A 19,122-nucleotide genomic window follows, 5' to 3' on the forward strand; every position below is an offset into this window, starting at 1 on the left:
CTCCCGGGTTCACGCCATTCTCCTGCCTCACTCTCCCGATTAGCTGGGACTACAGGCGCCCGCCACCACGCCTGGCTAATTTTTTTTTGTATTTTTAGTAGAGATGGCGTTTCACCATGTTAGCCAGGATGGTCTTGATCTCCAGATCTTGTGATCCGCCTGCCCCAGCCTCCCAAAGTGTTGGGATTACAGGCTTGAGCCATCGCTCCCGGCTCCTTAAAATGGTATATTTTTAAGGTACACCACTTGATTGTGAAAAAGTTAGCACAATTCAGATAATTAACACATCTACATTTCTTTTTTTTCTTTCCTTTCTTTTTTTTATTTTTGAGATGGAGTCTCGCTCTGTCACCCAGGCTGGAGTGCAATGGCACGACCTCAGCTCACTGCAACCTCTGCCTCCCAGGTTCAAGCAATTATCCTGCCTCAGCCTCCTGAGTAGCACGCGCCACCATGCCCGGCTAAGTTTTTTTTTTTTTTTTTGAGACAGAGTCTCGCTCTGTCACCCAGGCTGGAGTGCAGTGGCCGGATCTCAGCTCACTGCAAGCTCCGCCTCCCGGGTTCACGCCGTTCTCCTGCCTCAGCCTCCCGAGTAGCTGGGACTACAGGCGCCTGCCACCTCGCCCGGCTAAGTTTTTTTTGTATTTTTTAGTAGAGATGGGGTTTCACTGTGTTAGCCAGGATGGTCTCGATCTCCTGACCTCGTGATCCGCCCGTCTCGGCCTCCCAAAGTGCTGGGATTACAGGCTTGAGCCACCGCGCCCGGCCCTGGCTAAGTTTTATATTTTTAGTCGAGACAGAGTTTCACCATGTTGGTCAGGCTAGTCTCGAACTCCTGACCTCATGGTCTGCTTGCCTTGGCCTCTCAAAGTGCTGGAATTACAGGAATGAGCCACCGTGCCCGACCCTCTTTTTTTTTTTTTGAGAGTCTCACACTGTTGCCCAGGCTGGAATCCAGTGACACAGTCTCCACTCACTGCAACCTCTGTCTCCCAGATTCAAGCAGTTCTCCTGCCTCAGCCTCCCGAGTAGCTGGGATTACAAGCACGCGCCACCACGCCCGGCTAATTTTTGTAATTTTAGTAGAGATGGGGTTTCACCATGTTGGCCAGGCTGGTCTTGAATTCCTGACCTCAGGTAATCCACCGCCTTGACCTCCCAAAGTGCTGGGAATACGGGCATGAGCCACTGCACCCAGCCTACGTTTCTTTTTAAAATAAATTTGTTCCTACCTGGATAATCTATATACCTGTTTTAAGACAAAAAAAATTACCATCTACTTTTATATTCAAATAACGCTCCTGGCCGGGTGTGATGGCTCACGCCTGTAATCCCAGCACTTTGGGAGGCCGAGGGAGGTGGATCACCTGAGGTCAAGAGTTCAAGACCAGCCTGGCAACAATGGTGAAACCCCGTCTGTACCTAAAAAATACAAAAGTTAGCTAGGGGTGGTGTCAGGCACCTGTAATCCCAGCTACTCAGGAGGCTGAGGCAGGAGAATCGGTTGAACCCAGGAGGCGGAGGTTGCAGTGAGCTGACATTGCACCATTGCGCTCCAGCCTGGGCAACAAGAGCGAAATGCCTTCTCAAAAAACAAAACAAAAAAAACCATTCCTACAAAGATTGGGTGTGGCATTTCTGAAATCTTGCATGTGTGAATATGCATTTATTTTGCCACATTTTTTCATTCATATTTACATTTATATGTAGATTTTCCACCCAGGGTTATTCATGTCCAGATGTTCGTATTTTTTGTATTAAAAAAATTATTTCAATAGTTTTTGGGGAACAGGTGGTATTTGGTTATAGGGATCAGTTCTTTAGTGGTGATTTCTGAGATTTATGTGCAGTAACACCAAGCAGCGTACACCGCACCCAATGTGCGGTCTTTTATCACTCACCCCAACCCTTCCCCCAAGTCCCTGGAGTCCATTAGATCATTCTTTTTTTCGGGGGTGCGGGGGGGCAGTTGCAGAGTTTCTCTTTTATTGCCCAGGCTGGAGTGCAGTGGCACAGTCTTGGCTCACCGCAACCTCCGCCTCCCAGGTTTCAAGTGATTCTCCTGCCTCAGCCTCCCAAGTAGCTGGGATTACAGGCAGGCACCACCACTTCCGGCTTATTTTTGTATTTTTAGTAGAGACTGGGTTTCTCCATGTTGGCCAGGCTGGTCTCGAACTCCTGCCCTCAGGTGATCTGCCTGCCTCAGCCTCCCAAAGTGCTGGGATTACAGGCGTGAGCCACTGTGCCTGGCCTAGATCATTGTTATGCTTTTGCGTCCTCATAGCTTAGCTTCGAAGAACCCACGTCTTAAAAAGAAAAACACACACAGACACACACACAGTCTCTCTCACACACACACACACACACTCACACTCCCCTGTATGCCTGCATTCCATGCCACTGGCTTGTTGGAAAACAAGTCTCTGTTCCTGCATGTGCCTGGCGGTTCCTTGGCTGCATGTGTTTCTTTTAAAGCTGTTAGAACCAGGGCTCTGATGGTCAGCTTCTCGCTGCCTGCCTATCCCTGCCCAAAGGACACAGCAGAGTCAGCAAAGGGGAACAGCTCAGGGGATGTTGGGGAGGCCAGGCCCAGCTTCTAAAGCCTTCTTTCAGTAAAGTCCTACAGGATGTACTTCATCCCCCAGCAGTGAGCTGTGATGATCGTTCGTGAAGTGTCACCTTGGAGGCTGCCAGAGACCCAGTGCCTGGGTTCCTACAGGGTCTGGTCCTGTGGCCTCGGGGCCAGGATTCCAGACTCCAGAGGGAAGCAGGGGTTGCAAGTAAACCACAGTGTTTGCAGGAACAGCTAAGGCCTGGGAGCTGTCCTGTCAGTGAGGGTGGGGGCCCCTGCAGGTTCCTGACCTCAGGCCTGCAGTGGAGCTAGATTTTTGCAAACACAGTTGGGATGCGCGGTCCCAAACCCAGTGGCATTTCTGTCCTTACTCCCATCCCTGCTCCCGGCGAGGGGATGCTGGCGCCCCATGGCCCTGAGTGAGTGTCGGCACTGGCCATGGTGCTGACCACGGTGCTGACCAGGTTGTCTGTTGCAGTGCTCATCTCCCTGTCCTCTGGCATGCCCAACCACAGCGCCAGCATCCAGGTATGTCCCGCACAGGGCAGGGCTCGTGGGGTCCCACACTGCGGAGGCCACGCCTTTCCACGGGCGGGAGCTTGCCCACCCTATGACCAAGGTGCTGGCCCCCCCACGCCATCCTTGGGGCTTGGGAGGGCACGGCCGCGTCCCGTGTGCGCTACCGGCCCGAGCCTGCTTGGGCTCCCCGTTGTGTGTCTGTGGGGTAGACGCGTGGGGCACTGAGGAGTGGGGTAGTGCGCCTGTGGGAAGCAGGGCCTCCTTTGTCCCCAGTGCCCCATGTGGGCCCTGTTTGTTTCCCTCCTGGGCTCTGATTGCTGGGTGGGGCTGACCCCGGGCCTTAGGCCAGGTTAAGGTTGAATCTGGAGGGCTCCTGGGACTCACCCTTGGTTTAGAGGAATTAACTAGCCTTGTTTTTTTCTTTTTTTCAGCTTTGTGTTCAGAAATTAAGGATATTGATCGAGGACTCCGATCAGAACTGTGAGTCGTCCCCTCCCCAGTGCTGTCATTTGCGTGTCCCCCCCTCTGTGAAGTTAGGGGTCCTCCCAGCGTGAGGAGGAAGTGGACGTGGCGTCTGCGACCCCAGCTCTCTCCCTGATGTATGACACTCGCTTCAGAGGCACCCCTCTGCCATTGCCCTGTGGCGCCTTTGCACCCCGACCTGTCTGTGTGGGGAGGCTGGGAAACACCAGCTCCCGCTGAGCCCCAGTCCCAGGAGGGATGTAGGGGGCATGGCAGTGACCCCCACTGGGGAGACCCTGGCAGTTGGACAGATGCCACTCACTGGGCACCTTGGTCCGAGATTTCTGGATATTTCAGCCTCTGCATGTTTCTGCGGGGATGCTGAGGCTTTGTGTTGTGAGATGGAGCAGCGTACAGCGCCCTTGCCTAAGTGCCTGCCCGTGTGTGGGTGCCCCTGTGCTGCTCTGCTGTGGAATTAGAATTAACGGCCCCTGCCTGGTACCTGGTACCTGGGCGGTGTTTTGGACGCTCATTTTGAAGCCAGATCTTTTTGTTCAGAGTAGGAGTTGGCAAACTCGCCTGCAACAGCCCAGATAGTGGAGTCGCCCCTGTTATCTGAGGTTTCGGGTACCCCCATCACAGTCCAAAAATAGGCAAGGACCGCACAGTCGGGTATTTCGAGAGACCACGGTGACATACCTCTCATGACTGTGTGTTTTATGATTGTTCTGTTCTTAGTTGCTGTTAGTTGTTTATCTCTTACTGTGCCTAATTTACACACTAAACTTCGCCATAGGCACAGATGTGTCGGAAGAACACCCACACGCGGGTCTCAGTACTGCCCACCATGTCAGGCTTCCACTGGGGCCATGGGTCCATCCCCCGCGGCGAGGTGGGGACTGCTGCGTATTCTCCGTGGACCTCACGCTGTCTGTCTCTGCTCGGTGCTGCCCTGTGGCCTGACAGCTGCCGTAGATGGCAGTGTGTGAACGGGTTCGGCTGTGTGCCCTGTGGCTGGAGCGTCCCTGGTTTAGGTTGTGGCATCTGTGCCTCATGCTCAGCCACCCTTAGCTCTCCATGAGCTAGTTTGGGCTAGTCGGGTGAACAGTGAGTGTTGGGTACGGGTGAGACCCTGCCCCGGGCTGAGGGTGCCTGATGCTGCTGGAAAGTCTTCTCTGCGTTCTTCCCTGTGCTGGCTGGGTGGGAGAGGAAAGCCGACAGCAGCTACTACAGCGTGGTAGTAGGTAGGGGAGGCCTTCCCGAGGGAGCCGGCATGGGGCAGCCTGCACCCCGGCTCCCAGTGTGGGGGCTCTGCTGGGGCGACATCCCTCGTGTGAGCTCCAGCTGCGGGTGTCACTCTGTCCGCCCCCGGGTTGCCAAGGCCAGGCAGCCTCCTGAGGTGGAGACTTGGCTCGGAGAGCCTTGGGCCCTGCCTGCACCTTGCTGCCTATGTCCATCCCAGTGACCTGGCTCTGGCCTCTCTCTGCAGTGAAGTACCTGGGGCTGCTGGCCATGTCCAAGATCCTGAAGACCCACCCTAAGTCCGTGCAGTCCCACAAGGACCTCATCCTGCAGTGCCTGGATGACAAGGACGAGTCCATCCGGCTGCGGGCCCTCGACCTGCTCTATGGGATGGTGTGTGCCCTCTGCCCGCCCGCCCGCCTTAGTTCTCTCGGGGACGTTAAGTGTCAGGTGCAGAGCCACGTGGAATGTATGGAGTCCCCTCACACTCGGCCATCAGCTAGTGTGGTGGGGCAGGGCAGAGGGGCGCCAGCCCTCATCCATGCCTGTCTTCCAAGGCCTGTGTGGACACGGGGCCAGGGCCAAGCCCACAAGTGTCTTTGAGGGCGTGTGTGGAGGGGGCGAGGCCAAGCCCATAGAACAGACCATGCTGGGCCAGTTGTTGCTCCCTGGCTGGGGGCTGGGTGCCTCTAACCCAGCCCACGTCGCAGGGGCCTGCTGCCTCCCTGGGGTCGATCTGTGAATCTGGGTCCGCCTGTGTCCCGTGGATTCTGTCTCAGAAGCAGGTGTTGGGTGTCTCACCAAGCAGGCCCCAGGCCGGGTCCACCCTCACCACTGTCCCTACGCTCTTGCCCAGGTGTCCAAGAAGAACCTGATGGAGATCGTGAAGAAGCTGATGACCCACGTGGACAAGGCAGAGGGCACCACCTACCGAGACGAGCTGCTCACCAAGATCATCGACATCTGCAGCCAGTCCAACTACCAGTACATCACCAACTTCGAGTGGTGCGTCCCGCTCCCAGGGGCGCGGCTGGGGGTTCCGCACTGCTGCTCACTCACCCCCTCTGCCCGCAGGTACATCAGCATCCTGGTGGAGCTGACCCGGCTGGAGGGCACGCGGCACGGCCACCTCATCGCCGCCCAGATGCTGGACGTGGCCATCCGTGTGAAGGCCATCCGCAAGTTCGCCGTCTCCCAGATGTCTGCGCTGCTCGACAGTGCACACCTGCTGGCCAGCAGCACCCAGCGGAACGGGATCTGCGAGGTGCTCTACGCTGCCGCCTGGATCTGCGGGGAGTTCTCAGAGTGAGTGACGCTGGGCCTCTGGGCCGGCAGCTTCTCCAAGCTTCTGAGGGGTAGGGGCCAGGGACGTGCCTGGCAGATCTTTCCCGCTGTCTCCCATCGCCCGCTGCCCCAGCCCACAGGTCCGTGGGTTACCAGCAGCTGTCCCCGACAATGGTCGGACCCATCCCCCCTTTACAGAGGCGAGTCTGTGCCGCCCTGTCTGCTCTCTGCCCTTGGGCATCTGTGGAGCTCCCAGGAGATTGTAGATCCCGTGGGCACCAGGACTGGGAGGTGGGAGGATCCATGGGGTGGGCTGCAGATAGGGGGCTGGCCCTGGGTGTCTGCAAGACTCAGTTCCAGCTGGGCGAGTGGCGGCCCCTCTGAGCCCTGCTTGCCATAGGTGGGGTGGGAGCTCCATGTGGCATTTAGGTGGCCCGGGGAGGCATCTGCTCAGCCCCAGCCTGCCCACGCCAGGCCCCTCTGGGAGCACAGGGGTCTCAGTGCCAGGTTCCAGGTGGGCCGCAGGGATGGGTCTTATCGAAACTGCCCCTGCCATCTCCAGGAGCGTCAGATTCTCTCTAGCCGAGAGGACAGATCACAGCCACTGCTGGGCAGGCTTAGGTCACGGGGCCTGCTTGGAGGTGGGAATGTGTTGCTGAGAGTCACGGTTCTCACAGCAGTCTGGATTTCCAGACTCTCTTGGAAATTCATGAGATTTGCCACTATGCCTCATTGCCCCGGGCCCTGCAGCAGCACCACTAGCCGCTACCTTCACCCGTTACTGCCACACCAAGCACTCCTCACCCTGGGCCTATGCCAGCTCAGGAGGGCGCCCTGAGCTGCGATGCCAAAAGGGTCCCCAGCCAGCCTGCATCCCGGAGACGAGCGCTTCTGTCATTTTCTTTTCTTCCCCTCACCCCGAGACAGTCTTGCTGTCTCCCAAGCTTTGCCCCGGCTGGAGTACAGTGGCGCAATCTCGGCTCACTGTAACGTCTGCCTCCCGGGTTCAAGCAATTCTCCTGCTTCAGCCTCCCGAGTAGCTGGGATCCCAGGCACCTGCCACCAAGGCTGGCTAATTTTTTTGTATTTTCATTAGAGACGGGGTTTCACCATGTTGGCCAGGCTGATCTCGAACTCTTATTTTTGAAATAGAGTCTTGCTCTGTCTGTCGCCCAGGCTGGAGTACAGTGGCGCTATCTCGGCTCACTGCAAGCTCCGCCTCCCGGATTCACACCATTCTCCTGCCTCAGCCTCCCGAGTAGCTGGGACTACAGGCACCCGCCAACACGCCTGGCTAATTTTTTGTATTTTTTTTTTTTTATTATACTTTAAGTTCTAGGATATATGTGCATAACATGCAGGTTTGTTACATATGTATACTTGTGCCATGTTGGTGTGCTGCACCCATCAACTTGTCAGCACCCATCAACTCGTCATTTACATCAGGTATAACTCCCAATGCAATCCCTCCCAATTTTTTGTAGTTTTAATAGAGACGGGATTTCACCGCGTTAGCCAGGATGGTCTCGATCTCCTGACCTTGTGATCTGCCTGCCTCAGCCTCCCAAAGTGCTGGGATTACAGGCGTGAGCCACCGCACCTGGCCTCATTTTTTGTATTTTTAGTGGAGGTAGGGTTTCACCATGTTGGCCAGGCTGGTCTCAAACTCCTGACCTCATGATCTGCCTGCCTTGGCCTCCCACACTGCTGGGATTATAGGTGAGTGCCCGGCCACTTCTATTATTTTCTTGGTGGGAGAAAAGTGGACTAGAAACATATCCAAGTCCCAAGACATTGTGTCAGATGTGAATGAGGCACACCCCCAGGCCCCAGTGTCCCACAGATCAGGGTCTCTCAGCTCCGTCTGCTCCCTGCCCGTCCTCATCTTCCCAGGGCCAACTGCACAGTCGACCCCATTGTCCTTTTTCCTCTTCTGACCTTTCCTCTGCTCAGTGGCTCTGTCATCTCCACGTCTCTGTCTTGTTCGTGTTATGGGCTATGGATGGCCCCTGGTTTCTTCTACTTCGTGTCTCAGCCCCCGGAGACAGCTCAGGGAATGGGAAAGGCCCAGAGTCACCTCGTTTGTGACAAGCCCAGGCCTCCCAGGTCCTCACCTGTTGGAGAGGAGCCCCGGGGTGGGCATCCTGGGGACTCACGGCGTTTCCTGTCCTCAGGCATCTGCAGGAACCGCACCACACTCTGGAGGCCATGCTACGGCCCAAAGTCACCACGCTGCCAGGCCACATCCAGGCCGTGTATGTGCAGAACGTGGTCAAGCTGTACGCCAACATCCTGCAGCAGAAGGAGCAGGCCGGGGAGGCAGAGGGCGCCCAGGCCGTCACCCAGCTCATGGTGGACCGGCTGCCCCAGTTTGTGCAGAGCGCAGACCTGGAGGTGCAGGAGCGGGTAAGGCTGCACTCGGCGTTGGGCCAAGCCTCAGGGAGCCCTCAGCGCCTTTCTGTCCAGCGGCGGCCAGGTTGACGGGGCCTCCCTTCCTCTTCTGAAGCCACTCACTGAGATTCCTTTGTTGCCACTTGTGCCAGCTGGGGTTTGGGGTTAGTCAGTGGGACCTTTAGGTCAGTGGGACTGGGCAGGTCTCTGGGGTGCTGGGTATGTGGGGGTGCTGCTCCTGGCCATAGGAAGAGCCTGTTTCACATGCGGCGAGACAGCAGGTGTGAGCGCCTGGGGCTGGCTGTGGCTCTTTCTGGTGCCCTGCAGGTGACGTGGGCTCTGGGTTGAGCAGACTGTACACCTGTGCCAGCCGGTGCCCACCAGTTCCCAGGTCTCTGTTTTTCTGTTTGTTGTTTTGTTTTGTTTGAGATGGAATTTCCCTCCTCTGCCCAGGCTGGAGTGAAGTGACGTGATCTCGGCTCACGACAACCTCCGCCCCCTGGGTTCAAGGGGTTCTCCTGCCTCAGCCTCGAGAGTAGCTGGGATTGTAGGCACCCGCCACCACACCCGGCTAATTTTTGTATTTTTAGTAAAGACGGAGTTTCACCTTGTTGGCCAGGTCAAACTCCTGACCTCAGATGATCCTCCCACCTCAGCCTCCCAAAGTGCAAGGATTACAGATGTGAAACATTGCGCCTGGTCATCTGTGAGAGAGGTCGGGAGCGGCATCAGCCCATCCAGTGGCTGAGGAGACCCAGCGTCAAGGCTGCATGGGGTGTGGCCCCGGGCTCCTCTGAGCAGTGGCATTATCTGGGGGCTGGCCATGATCCTTGGCGCATGGTCACTCTTGGAGCTGCCCAGCCTGGCTGTGTCTGAGTTGCAGCCAGCACAGAGGCAGGGAGCCCGCAGGGGCCGAACAAGGTGGTGCTTCTGGTGTCGGGGCACAGGCCTTATGGGAGGCATTTCTGCAGTGGGCAAAGCTCCCTGTTGTGCCCCCATCTCTGTTCTGTTTGTGGACTGGTCTTTTCCACCGCTGCTTGTCAAGGATGACGACGGAGACGGCATGAAGGCTGGGCTCTCTGTGGGTACCTGGCTGTGCCAGAGGGCCCGCACGTCACTGTGCCAGGGGCTTAGCCACCCAGTGTCCCTGAGGGTGGCCAAATGGCCTTCCGGGCAGGTGCCAGCGGTGACTCCTGCGTCCCCCGCAGGCGTCCTGCATCCTGCAGCTGGTCAAGCACATCCAGAAGCTTCAGGCCAAGGACGTGCCCGTGGCGGAGGAGGTCAGCGCTCTCTTTGCTGGGGAGCTGAACCCAGTGGCCCCCAAGGCCCAGAAGAAGGTTCCAGTCCCTGAAGGGTAAGGATACGGGGGTGGGGGCATTGCAACCACAGCCTTGACGTGGTCGCCTGATGCCTGGAGGCACAGAGGGGGCTACTGCAGCCCTCAACAGCCAGGAGGGTGTGGGGCTGATTGGAGGCCTGGGGCGGGCGCCCCTCGCTGGACTCACCAGGGCTCTCGCTGCTTCTGGGACCTGGCTGGAACCTGGGGATGCTCCCTGGGAAGTGGGCCTGCTCCATCCTTGCCATCAAGCTCTGAGGCAGCCTGAACCTGCCGTGAGGGCCCCACTGTGACCCTGCTGCAGCCTTCCTGGGTCTCTGCATCCTCTCTAAGGGGCAGTGACACCTGCCTCGCTGGCCCTGTGTGGGTAGCAGGCACCACTGGGGTCTCACATGGCCAGGCACGTGGTGAGCCTGCTCAGGGTGGGCGCCTGCAGGCGCGTGCTCAGTCACACACACTGCCTTGTGTGACCCTCCTGTCCGGCACAGCCTGGACCTAGACGCCTGGATCAACGAGCCACTCTCGGACAGCGAGTCAGAGGACGAGAGACCCAGGGCCGTCTTCCACGAGGAAGAGCAGCGGCGCCCCAAGCACCGGCCGTCCGAGGCGGACGAGGAAGAGCTGGCTCGGGTGAGCTGTTGGGTGCCCCTGGTGGGCCTTCGCCTCCTCCCTCCTGTCCCAGGGAGTCTTTGAGGCTCCTGAGTCCGGGGCTTGGTTCTGTTGGCTCAAGATTGTGCACCGCCGCCCTCCAGGACGCCCCAAGTGGGTATTTCATGTTATGGTTGAGTTTCATTGAGCTTCACTGAAATGGGGAGCATCTTGGTCGGGCGCGGTGCCTCATGCCTGTAATCCCAGCACTTTGGGAGGCCAAGGTGGGCATATCATGAGGTCAAGAGATCAAGACCATCCTGGCCAACATAGTGAAGCCCTGTGTCTACGAAAAATACAAAAATTGGCTGGGTGCAGTGGCTCACGCCTGTAATCCCAGCACTTTGGGAGGCTGAGGCGGGCGAATCACAGGGTCAGGAGATCGAGACCATCCTGGTTTCAGTGAAACCCCGTCTCCACAAAAAATACAAAAAATTAGCCAGGCGTGGTGGCGGGTACCTGTAGCCCCAGCTACTGGGGAGGTTGAGGTAGGAGAATGGCATGAACCCGGGAGGCAGAGCTTGCAGTGAGCTGAGATCGCGCCACTGCACTCCAGCCTGGGCGACAGAGCGAGACTCCATCTCAAAAAAAAAAAAAAAAAAAAAAAAAAAATTAGCTGGGTGCGGTGGCGGGCGCCTGTAATCCCAGCTACTCAGGAGACTGAGGCAATAGAATTGCTTGAACCGGCCGGGCGCAGTGGCTCAAGCCTGTAATCCCAGCACTTTGGGAGGCCGAGACAGGCGGATCACGAGGTCAGGAGATCGAGACCATCCTGGCTAACACGGTGAAACCCCATCTCTACTAAAAAATACAAAAAAATTAGCCGGGCAAGGTGGCGGGCGCCTGTAGTCCCAGCTACTCGGGAGGCTGAGGCAGGAGAATGGTGTAAACCTGGGAGGCGGAGCTTGCAGTGAGCTGAGATCTGGCCACTGCACTCCCGCCTGGGCGACAGAGCGAGACTCCGTCTCAAAAAAAAAAAAAAAACAAAAAGAATTGCTTGAACCCGGGAGGCAGAGGTTGCAGTGAGATCGTGCCATTGTACTGCAGCCTGGGTGACAGAACAAGACTCCATTTCAAAAAAAAAAAGACATGGGGGACAACTTCTCTAGATCCAGGAGCCCCCCTGAGGAGAACTCCATTAACCCGACCTGCAGCTGGGGGCCTGTGGGTGCCTGTGTGGGACCCTTCCCTGACCTTGTCATAGCTGCTGTAAGACACTGCAGACATGTGCAGCCCACCCAGACCAGAAGCTGGGGAAGGTGAAGGAGGCCCCTGGACCCCATCCTCCTGAGGCAGATGCAGCCCCTGTGCCCCATGTGGGGCTCCACCTCGCCCTGCTCACTTGTGCAGAGAGGGGAGCCCCTCCAGCAGTCCTCTCCTTCCATCCTGCACCGACAGAGGGAATGCCCACGGTGGGCTGCGTGCGGGCCTTTGTGCTCCTGCATCCTCCAGGCCGCGCTTTCAGGCAGCCCTGGCAGTCAGGAGGCCCTGTCCCGAGCTCAGCAGCCCCAGCCCGTCTGAGTTGCTCATCAGTAGCCGGGTAGCCCAGGCAGGTCAGCGGCCTCCATGGGTCCTGGTCCTGACCCTGGCAGTGGAGGCATGGGTGTCCCTACCTCCCAGAGGGTTAGCGATTCCTTTTCTCCAATATGCGCTCTCCCAATTGCGGGCCTTGGTTTCCCTGTTAGTAAAAGCTCAGTAGTGAAAATAGCCAAAGATCCAGCCTTCCCTGGTTGGGTAGCTGGTAGTGGATGTCCATAGAGAGGTATCCTGCCCGCTCGCTCGGGCTCATGCCAAGTCGTGTCCCGCAGCGCCGAGAGGCCCGGAAGCAGGAGCAGGCCAACAACCCCTTCTACATCAAGAGCTCGCCGTCGCCACAGAAGGTGAGGCCCGTCCCCGGCTGCCTGTCCCTCAGCACCCTCTACCCTCACCACCCATGCCCTGTGGCATCCCTCTGAGTTTCAGGTTCCTTCTGGAAGATCCTGGGAGTGGAGCTGGGGCCACACAGTGACTGTGCGGAGCCTTTGAGGGGCGGGTGCCTCCCTGTGGGCCCCATTCGTTTGAGCCTCCAGCCAGGGGCCTGTTCCGTGTGCACGGCAGCCCAGCTGATGTCCAGCCCTGACCTCACGGTCGTGGGCAACCTGCTGCCTCACTCTGGGCTTGAAGCCGCATTACTTTTCTCATTTGAGGAGAAAACAGAATATTCAGGTAGAAAAAGTGGATGAGGATTTGCTACTCCCTGTGCAGTAGGCCTGCAGGGTCACTCGCGTGACGAGCTTTCCAGCCCTCACTGTCTTTAAGAGTCGGTTCCTCCAGATGCCCACAGTGCTCCTCGTGGCCCAGAGCCCTGGCAGGACCCCTGGCTCCTGAGGATGTCAGGGCTGCGTCACGCCCCCGTGTCCCTGAGGCTTGTCCTGCCCGTGTGTCACCCCTCAGTGCACCAGTAACGCCTGGATGTTGCTTTCGCAGCGGTACCAGGACGCCCCGGGCGTGGAACACATTCCTGTGGTGCAGATCGACCTCTCCGTCCCGTTGAAGGTTCCAGGCAAGTGTCTCCCGTGTGTCAGCGCCACATTTGTCACATGGGCTGTAGGCCGCTCCTGCTGCCCTCCCCTTGAGCCCCTGGGACCCGGTGCTGAGTGCCTGCCCACTGCCGGCCCCCAGGGCTGCCCATGTCGGACCAGTATGTGAAGCTGGAGGAGGAGCGGCGGCACCGGCAGAAGCTGGAGAAGGACAAAAGGAGGAAAAAGAGGAAGGAGAAGGAGAAGAAGGGCAAGCGCCGCCACAGCTCGCTGCCCACGGAGAGCGACGAGGACATTGCCCCTGCCCAGCAGGTGGACATTGTCACGGAGGAGATGCCTGAGGTCAGCCTCGCTGGAGGGCCCGGCCCGGGGATGTCTGTCTGTCCGCACGTGTGTGTCCTGGGGCCATGCACAGCAGCATCTCCCCGTGGTCTTCCTTAGTGGCCAGGATGAGGCCCTGCCCCAGAGAGCCTAGGAGGAGAGGCGCCTCTGTCCTTGAGCGCACGTCCCCACACACCCACCCCGGGGCCAGCAGCTTCAGAGGCAGATGCAGGTTGGCTGCGTCCTGGGGCCCAGCCGCCCTTGGTGCCTGGATGCTGAACGGAGCCTCTGGTGGAGCCATGTCACTGCCCGCATGTGCGTGTGGCCTGTGTGGGCGTGGCCATGATCGTGACTGTCTCAGGCAGTCCCATTGCGTCCGAGATACATGGGGTTCCACCAGGCCACAGGCGCGGGTTCCACTGATGGTGTTCACCTCTTCCTGTCAGAACGCTCTGCCCAGCGACGAGGATGACAAAGACCCCAATGATCCCTACAGGGCTCTGGACATTGACCTGGATAAGTGAGTGCACAGGGGTTCAGGGTGAGGCTGGAGGCCACAGGTGGTTGCTTCCCTTCCTCTCGTCCTCCCTTCCGGGCGGGGCCGGGCTCTGCAGGGTGGACAGGCTGGGACGGGGTGCAGGCAGGCCTTCCCCAGACCATGTCCTCACTGCACTGCTTTTGGTTGGCCCTCCCAACCAAGACCCTAAGTGTGGGCTCTGAAGTCTCCAGGCCTGGGGTGCTCGGAAGGTCCCCATGCCTCGACAGACCCTCCCGTGAGAGCCTGCAGCAGGCCGTGTTGGGCAGATCCACGTCGGACCATGGCTGGGGCCAGGGGCTGGAGGAGCAGGTCCCGCGCTGCCACATGCTTGGACACCGCATGTACTGGTGGTCCTGGGGGGTGGCCAGTGGTGCTGATGTGCGACCCGGTCATTCCCCTCTCCAGGCCCTTAGCCGACAGCGAGAAGCTGCCTGTTCAGAAACACAGAAACGCCGAGACCTCAAGATCCCCCGAGAAGGACGTTCCCGTGGTAGAAAAGAAAAGCAAGAAACCCAAGAAGAAAGAGAAAAAGCACAAAGAGAAAGAGAGAGGCAAGGAGAAGAAGAAGCAGAAGGAGAAGAAGGTAAAGCTAGTGCCCAGGGTAGCATCCTCCTCCATTCCCCTCTCTTGCCCTGAACTCCCAGACAGCCTGGGGACAGCAGTGAGCTCAGGGGAAATGGCTGTGAGTCTGAGGCAGCGAGCGCCAGCCGCCTCGCCCTGTGCCCTGGCGGAGGGAGGACGCGTGGCTTCCGAGGGGAGTTGGCTGTGCGCTTGCGTCAGGGGAGACTGAGGAGGAGCCGACAATCCCACAGGTGAGCCGTGTCCTCACCTGTGTTGGGGAGCCATGGTCAGAGCTCAGTGTGGTCCAGATGCCACCCTCGTGTGCAGCTCCAGAACTGTTTCTGCAGCATCTGTGTGCAGATTTTCACATAGAGAAAGAAATGGGTTTTTCAAAGGAGCGCATGTTCGCAGGGCCTGGGGGCCTGTGCACACCCACGTCAGGGGCCCAGGCAGACACACGGGCCGCCAGGGGCCTTCTGACCACTGGAATGGCGCATGCCCACCTACAGATATGTCCCTGGCCCTCTTCTGGCAGCGAAAGCCAGAGCCAGCAGGGCTGGCTGAGGACATCACCATCAGCTCCTGGGTTCCCAGGCTCTGCAAGGCCCAGCTGGTCCAGGGCCCTGGGGGCAGCAAGGGCAGCTGGCCCCTGCTGTCCCCGGCGCCTCTTCCCAGGACCATGCACTGCGTTTGCTGACAGCCTGTCTTGTGGTTTCAGGCTGAGGACCTGGACTTCTGGCTGTCCACCACCCCACCACCTGCCCCCGCCCCCGCCCCTGCTCCATCCATGGTAAGAGACCGGCAGCTGGCCACTGCCAGCCTTCGTGTCTCCAGAGGTCATACCTGGCACTCAGGGAAGAGCCCTGGGGTCTCCTGAGGCCCTGTGCTCTCGCAGTCACTCTCGCAGCACTGAGTGGGGCCGGGGTCGTGCTCCCACGTACCAGTGGGCCAAGCAGGGGCCAGGGGAAGGGGAGGATGGCCAGGGCCTCTGCGCCCACAGGCTCCCTGTCACTCAGAGGGCACTGTGGCCTCTCAGGCAGGGGTGAGGGTGAGCTGAGGGTGTGCGGCATGGAGGCTGCCTGGAGTGAAGTGGAGTGGGGCCCCTCATTGCCCAGCATGAGCCCTGAGCCCTGGCTCCCTGCAGGAGGAGCTCAGTGTGAACGCTGTCACTACCCCGAAGGACGAGTGTGAGGACGCCAAGACGGAGGCGCAGGACGAGGAGGACAACGCTGAGGGGCAAGACCAGGACAAGGTGAGGCTGTCACTCCCCAGTGGCTGTGGAGGGCTGCATGCGCCCCAGCATCCCAATGTGGGGCCGGACAGCTTCCGCCACCCAGATCCCAGGGCAGCCCTGCTCTCGCCTTTGCATCGGACTTCTCACGGGCCTTTTGTTGTGGTTGTGGTCTTTTGTTTTTTTAATAATCTTCTTATTCACACATGGTTCATAAGTCTGATAGAGTTTATTCATTTGAAATATGTATACGGTGGTTTTCCGTATATATACAGAGTTGTGCAACCATCATCACCTCTGTCTAGTTCCAGAACTTTCCATCAGCTCTAAAGAAACTCCATTCCCACCAGCCGTTGCTCCCCATTCCCTTCCCAGCCCTGGCACCCGCGCATCCTTCCTGTCTCTGTGGATCAGTGTGTCCTGGACATTTCACAGAAATGGGGTCATACACTGTGTGGTCTTTTGTGTGTGGCGTGTCACTGAGTGTGATGTCCTCAAGGTGCATTCCACACTATGGCTTGGGTCAGAGCCTGGTTCCTGTTCATGGCTGGGTCATGTTCTGGTGCGTGGACAGGCCGCCCTCTGCTGACCCCGTTCCTCCACGGACGGGCCACGCTGTGCCGGCCCACTCGTCTGTTGATAGCCACTTGGGCCGCTTCCACTTTGTGGCCACACAGTGTGCTGCTTTGAACATTTGTGCAGTATGTGTGGACGTGTGTGTTCCCTCTCAGGTGTGTGCGTGGGTGTGGGGTTGCTGCGTCAAGTGTGGCGTCCTCACCGGTTGGCCATCCATGGCTCCCTGGTCGGCAGGGACTGTTCCCTGAGCTGCTTTGGCGCTTGCCGCCTGCCGCCAGCCAGGGATGGCCCCAGCCTCTGCTGGGCTGGGTCTGGCCTGAGCTCATCCCGGTAGGCCTGAGGCGTGGCTGGTCCTGCCATCCCACCCAGACACGTGGGCCCCTCAGCCTGAGCAGCCCAGCCTGTGGCCCCGACCTCGCATTGTGAGGGGGGCGCGCTGGAGCAGCTTGGGAACTGAACCTGACCCTCCTCCTGCTCCAGAAATCTCCCAAGCATAAGAAGAAGAAGCACAAGAAGGAGAAGGAGGAGCGCACCAAAGGCAAGAAGAAGTCCAAGAAGCAGCCTCTGGGCAGCGAGGAGGCGGCGGGGGAGCCGGTGCAGAACGGCGCACCAGAGGAGGAGCCGCTCCCGGTGAGGGGTACTTCAGCGCCCCCACCCCGTGCCAGGGTTTCTGGCGGGCTGCGGGCTGCTCCCCACTCCTGCGGCCTCCATGCGGGAGAGAACAGCAGATTCTTGAAGAAGCTGAGCCTGGCGGGAGCAGGGACCTGGCCCTGGCCTGCAGCCCCACATTCGGCACCCCCATGGTGGGCTGTGTGGGAGCCGGGCATCCCTCGCAGGCCCCTTTGAAGCCCCTCACCCCAAGCATTCTTGGAGTCGTGGCATTTGACCTGGGGTATTGGGCTGCACTGGAGTCTTCGTTAGGACGGAGCTCGAGGCCCCCGAGGCTGATGGGCCTTTTCTCTTTCCAGCCTGAGTCCAGCTACTCCCTCCTCGCTGAAAATTCCTATGTTAAAATGGTGAGCTGCTCCCCGGGGCAGGGTGGGCCAGCCCTTGCTCTTTGGCATGGGATTGCACAGAACCGGGGCAGCCCCCACAGCTCCCAGATGTTGGTGTACCCAGGGCCTGTGATCCCTGGCAGGGCATTGCTTGGGCAGCGCCTCTGGCTTGGGTAAGGTTAGAGACATGCCCTGAGCTGGCAGGAGGGCCCCCGCCATGCACTCAAAGAGCAACCACAGGGGGCGCCTGGCTGCAGCTGGGGGTCGCCTCTCTCCGTGCCTTCCTGTGCCCGTGGGACCCGTGCTGCCTCTGTGGTCACTGAGAGACAGGCAGCTGTGCCTGCCCTGCTTACATTGGCCATGCCCTGCAGACCTGTGACATCCGGGGCAGTCTGCAGGAGGACAGTCAGGTCACCGTGGCCATCGTGCTGGAGAACCGGAGCAGCAGCATCCTCAAGGGCATGGAGCTCAGCGTGCTGGACTCACTCAATGCCAGGATGGCCCGGCCGCAGGGCTCCTCCGTCCATGATGGCGTCCCCGTGCCTTTCCAGCTGCCCCCGGGTGAGCCCTGCCCCACTCACGGCCTCTCCTGGGGATTGTGGGAGCACGGTGGCAGCTGGTGGCTGCCCGGATCCACTGGTTCTTGTTGCTTCCTCCTCACGTTCCCTTGGTCCCCAGGCTGCACCTCAGTGCCTCCTCAGTGTCGGGGTCTCGCTGCAGCTCTCTGAGAAGTGTGATGGCCTCGGATGGACCTGGCTAGAGCCCCAAGGGCTGGGCTGGGGGCTGGAGCCTTCCTGGGTTCCACGGCTCCAGTGGCCGAGTCTGTCCTCTGAAACAGGGATGGGACCAGGTCCAGGCCAAACTGGGGACACCACTAGCCTCTTGTTTCTGCTCCTGTCCCCTGGTGCTCCCTTGGGGGCTGAGCTCAGATTCCTAATCAGCCATCGAGGAGTTGGGGCTGAGGACAGACCCGGGGGCCCCGCCCATGCTGAGCCCCAGCTGCGTCTCAGGCCTCACTCCCCCTCTTCCCCGCCAGGCGTCTCCAACGAAGCCCAGTATGTGTTCACCATCCAGAGCATCGTCATGGCGCAGAAGCTCAAGGGAACCCTGTCCTTCATTGCCAAGGTATGCGGGGCTCCACTCGGCGTCAGGGAGCTGACTCTGCAGGCTGGGGCTCCTCCTGCCCCATTCCAGTGGGTGTCCAGGTGTCCCTAGGGGAAGTGGGCCACCTGCCTGGGGAGCCCGGAGCCCGGAGCTCTGACCTGGGCCTGACTCCCCACTCAGCTGCACCACCTTCCCTCCACTGCAGAATGACGAGGGCGCAACCCACGAGAAGCTGGACTTCCGGCTGCACTTCAGCTGCAGCTCCTACCTGACCACCACACCCTGCTACAGGTGGGGCCGGGCCACGCCCACCTCCTGCACCCCTCCGCCTCCCGCACCCCTCCGCCTCCCTCGACCTTATAGACACCTGTGCCCTGGAGACTGAGGCTTCTGGGCAGGACTTTAGAGACGGATTTGGAGGCCTGGCTCGTGGCTGGTGCAGGTCAGGCTGCCTGGTGTCTGCACCAGCTGGGGCCGCGTAGTTGAAGCCACAGGTCTGGCAGCGTCACCCAGAGAGGCCCTGGCTCCTGGCAGTCCTGGAGGCTGGAGGAGTGAGATGAAGGAGCCAGCAGCACGGGCTGCTCCTGAGGCCTCTCCTCAGCACGGCTTGGCGTGCGGCACTGCCTGCCCCCTGAGTCGTCGCAGGCTGTCCTCTGTGTGCCTGCGTCCTAGCCTGTCCCGCTAGTCCTTTCCTACAGGACATCCGTCCTTGTCAGAGGAGGGCCCACCCCATGACTTCAGGCACCTCTGTGACCTCTTTAAAGACAAGTCATTATCAGTTTCTGGGTGTGAGGGCTTCCACACATGAAAATAAGCCACATCT

General features: G+C 59.3%; 1 protein-coding gene across 2 annotated transcripts in view; it reads left to right on the forward strand.

The window, feature by feature from the left end:
- Positions 1-19,122, forward strand: part of AP3D1 (adaptor related protein complex 3 subunit delta 1) — a 51,534-nt gene that overhangs the window by 24,397 nt on the left and 8,015 nt on the right. Inside the window, exons 10-29 of one of the 2 annotated variants that reach the window (XM_021930503.2) lie at positions 3,051-3,100; positions 3,523-3,571; positions 5,043-5,188; positions 5,652-5,800; positions 5,870-6,100; positions 8,254-8,485; positions 9,679-9,824; positions 10,295-10,436; positions 12,263-12,334; positions 12,921-12,996; positions 13,116-13,315; positions 13,741-13,814; positions 14,238-14,415; positions 15,112-15,183; positions 15,538-15,645; positions 16,681-16,830; positions 17,169-17,216; positions 17,567-17,756; positions 18,232-18,320; positions 18,505-18,590. In XM_021930503.2, the coding sequence (XP_021786195.1) occupies positions 3,051-3,100; positions 3,523-3,571; positions 5,043-5,188; positions 5,652-5,800; positions 5,870-6,100; positions 8,254-8,485; positions 9,679-9,824; positions 10,295-10,436; positions 12,263-12,334; positions 12,921-12,996; positions 13,116-13,315; positions 13,741-13,814; positions 14,238-14,415; positions 15,112-15,183; positions 15,538-15,645; positions 16,681-16,830; positions 17,169-17,216; positions 17,567-17,756; positions 18,232-18,320; positions 18,505-18,590 (2,488 nt within the window). The remainder of the gene's footprint in view (positions 1-3,050; positions 3,101-3,522; positions 3,572-5,042; positions 5,189-5,651; positions 5,801-5,869; positions 6,101-8,253; positions 8,486-9,678; positions 9,825-10,294; positions 10,437-12,262; positions 12,335-12,920; positions 12,997-13,115; positions 13,316-13,740; positions 13,815-14,237; positions 14,416-15,111; positions 15,184-15,537; positions 15,646-16,680; positions 16,831-17,168; positions 17,217-17,566; positions 17,757-18,231; positions 18,321-18,504; positions 18,591-19,122) is intronic. The other variant, XM_009193099.4, reaches the window with a different exon arrangement.

The sequence above is a fragment of the Papio anubis genome, chromosome 20 (assembly GCF_008728515.1).
Source record: "Papio anubis isolate 15944 chromosome 20, Panubis1.0, whole genome shotgun sequence".
Classification (NCBI taxonomy): Eukaryota; Metazoa; Chordata; class Mammalia; order Primates; family Cercopithecidae; genus Papio; species Papio anubis.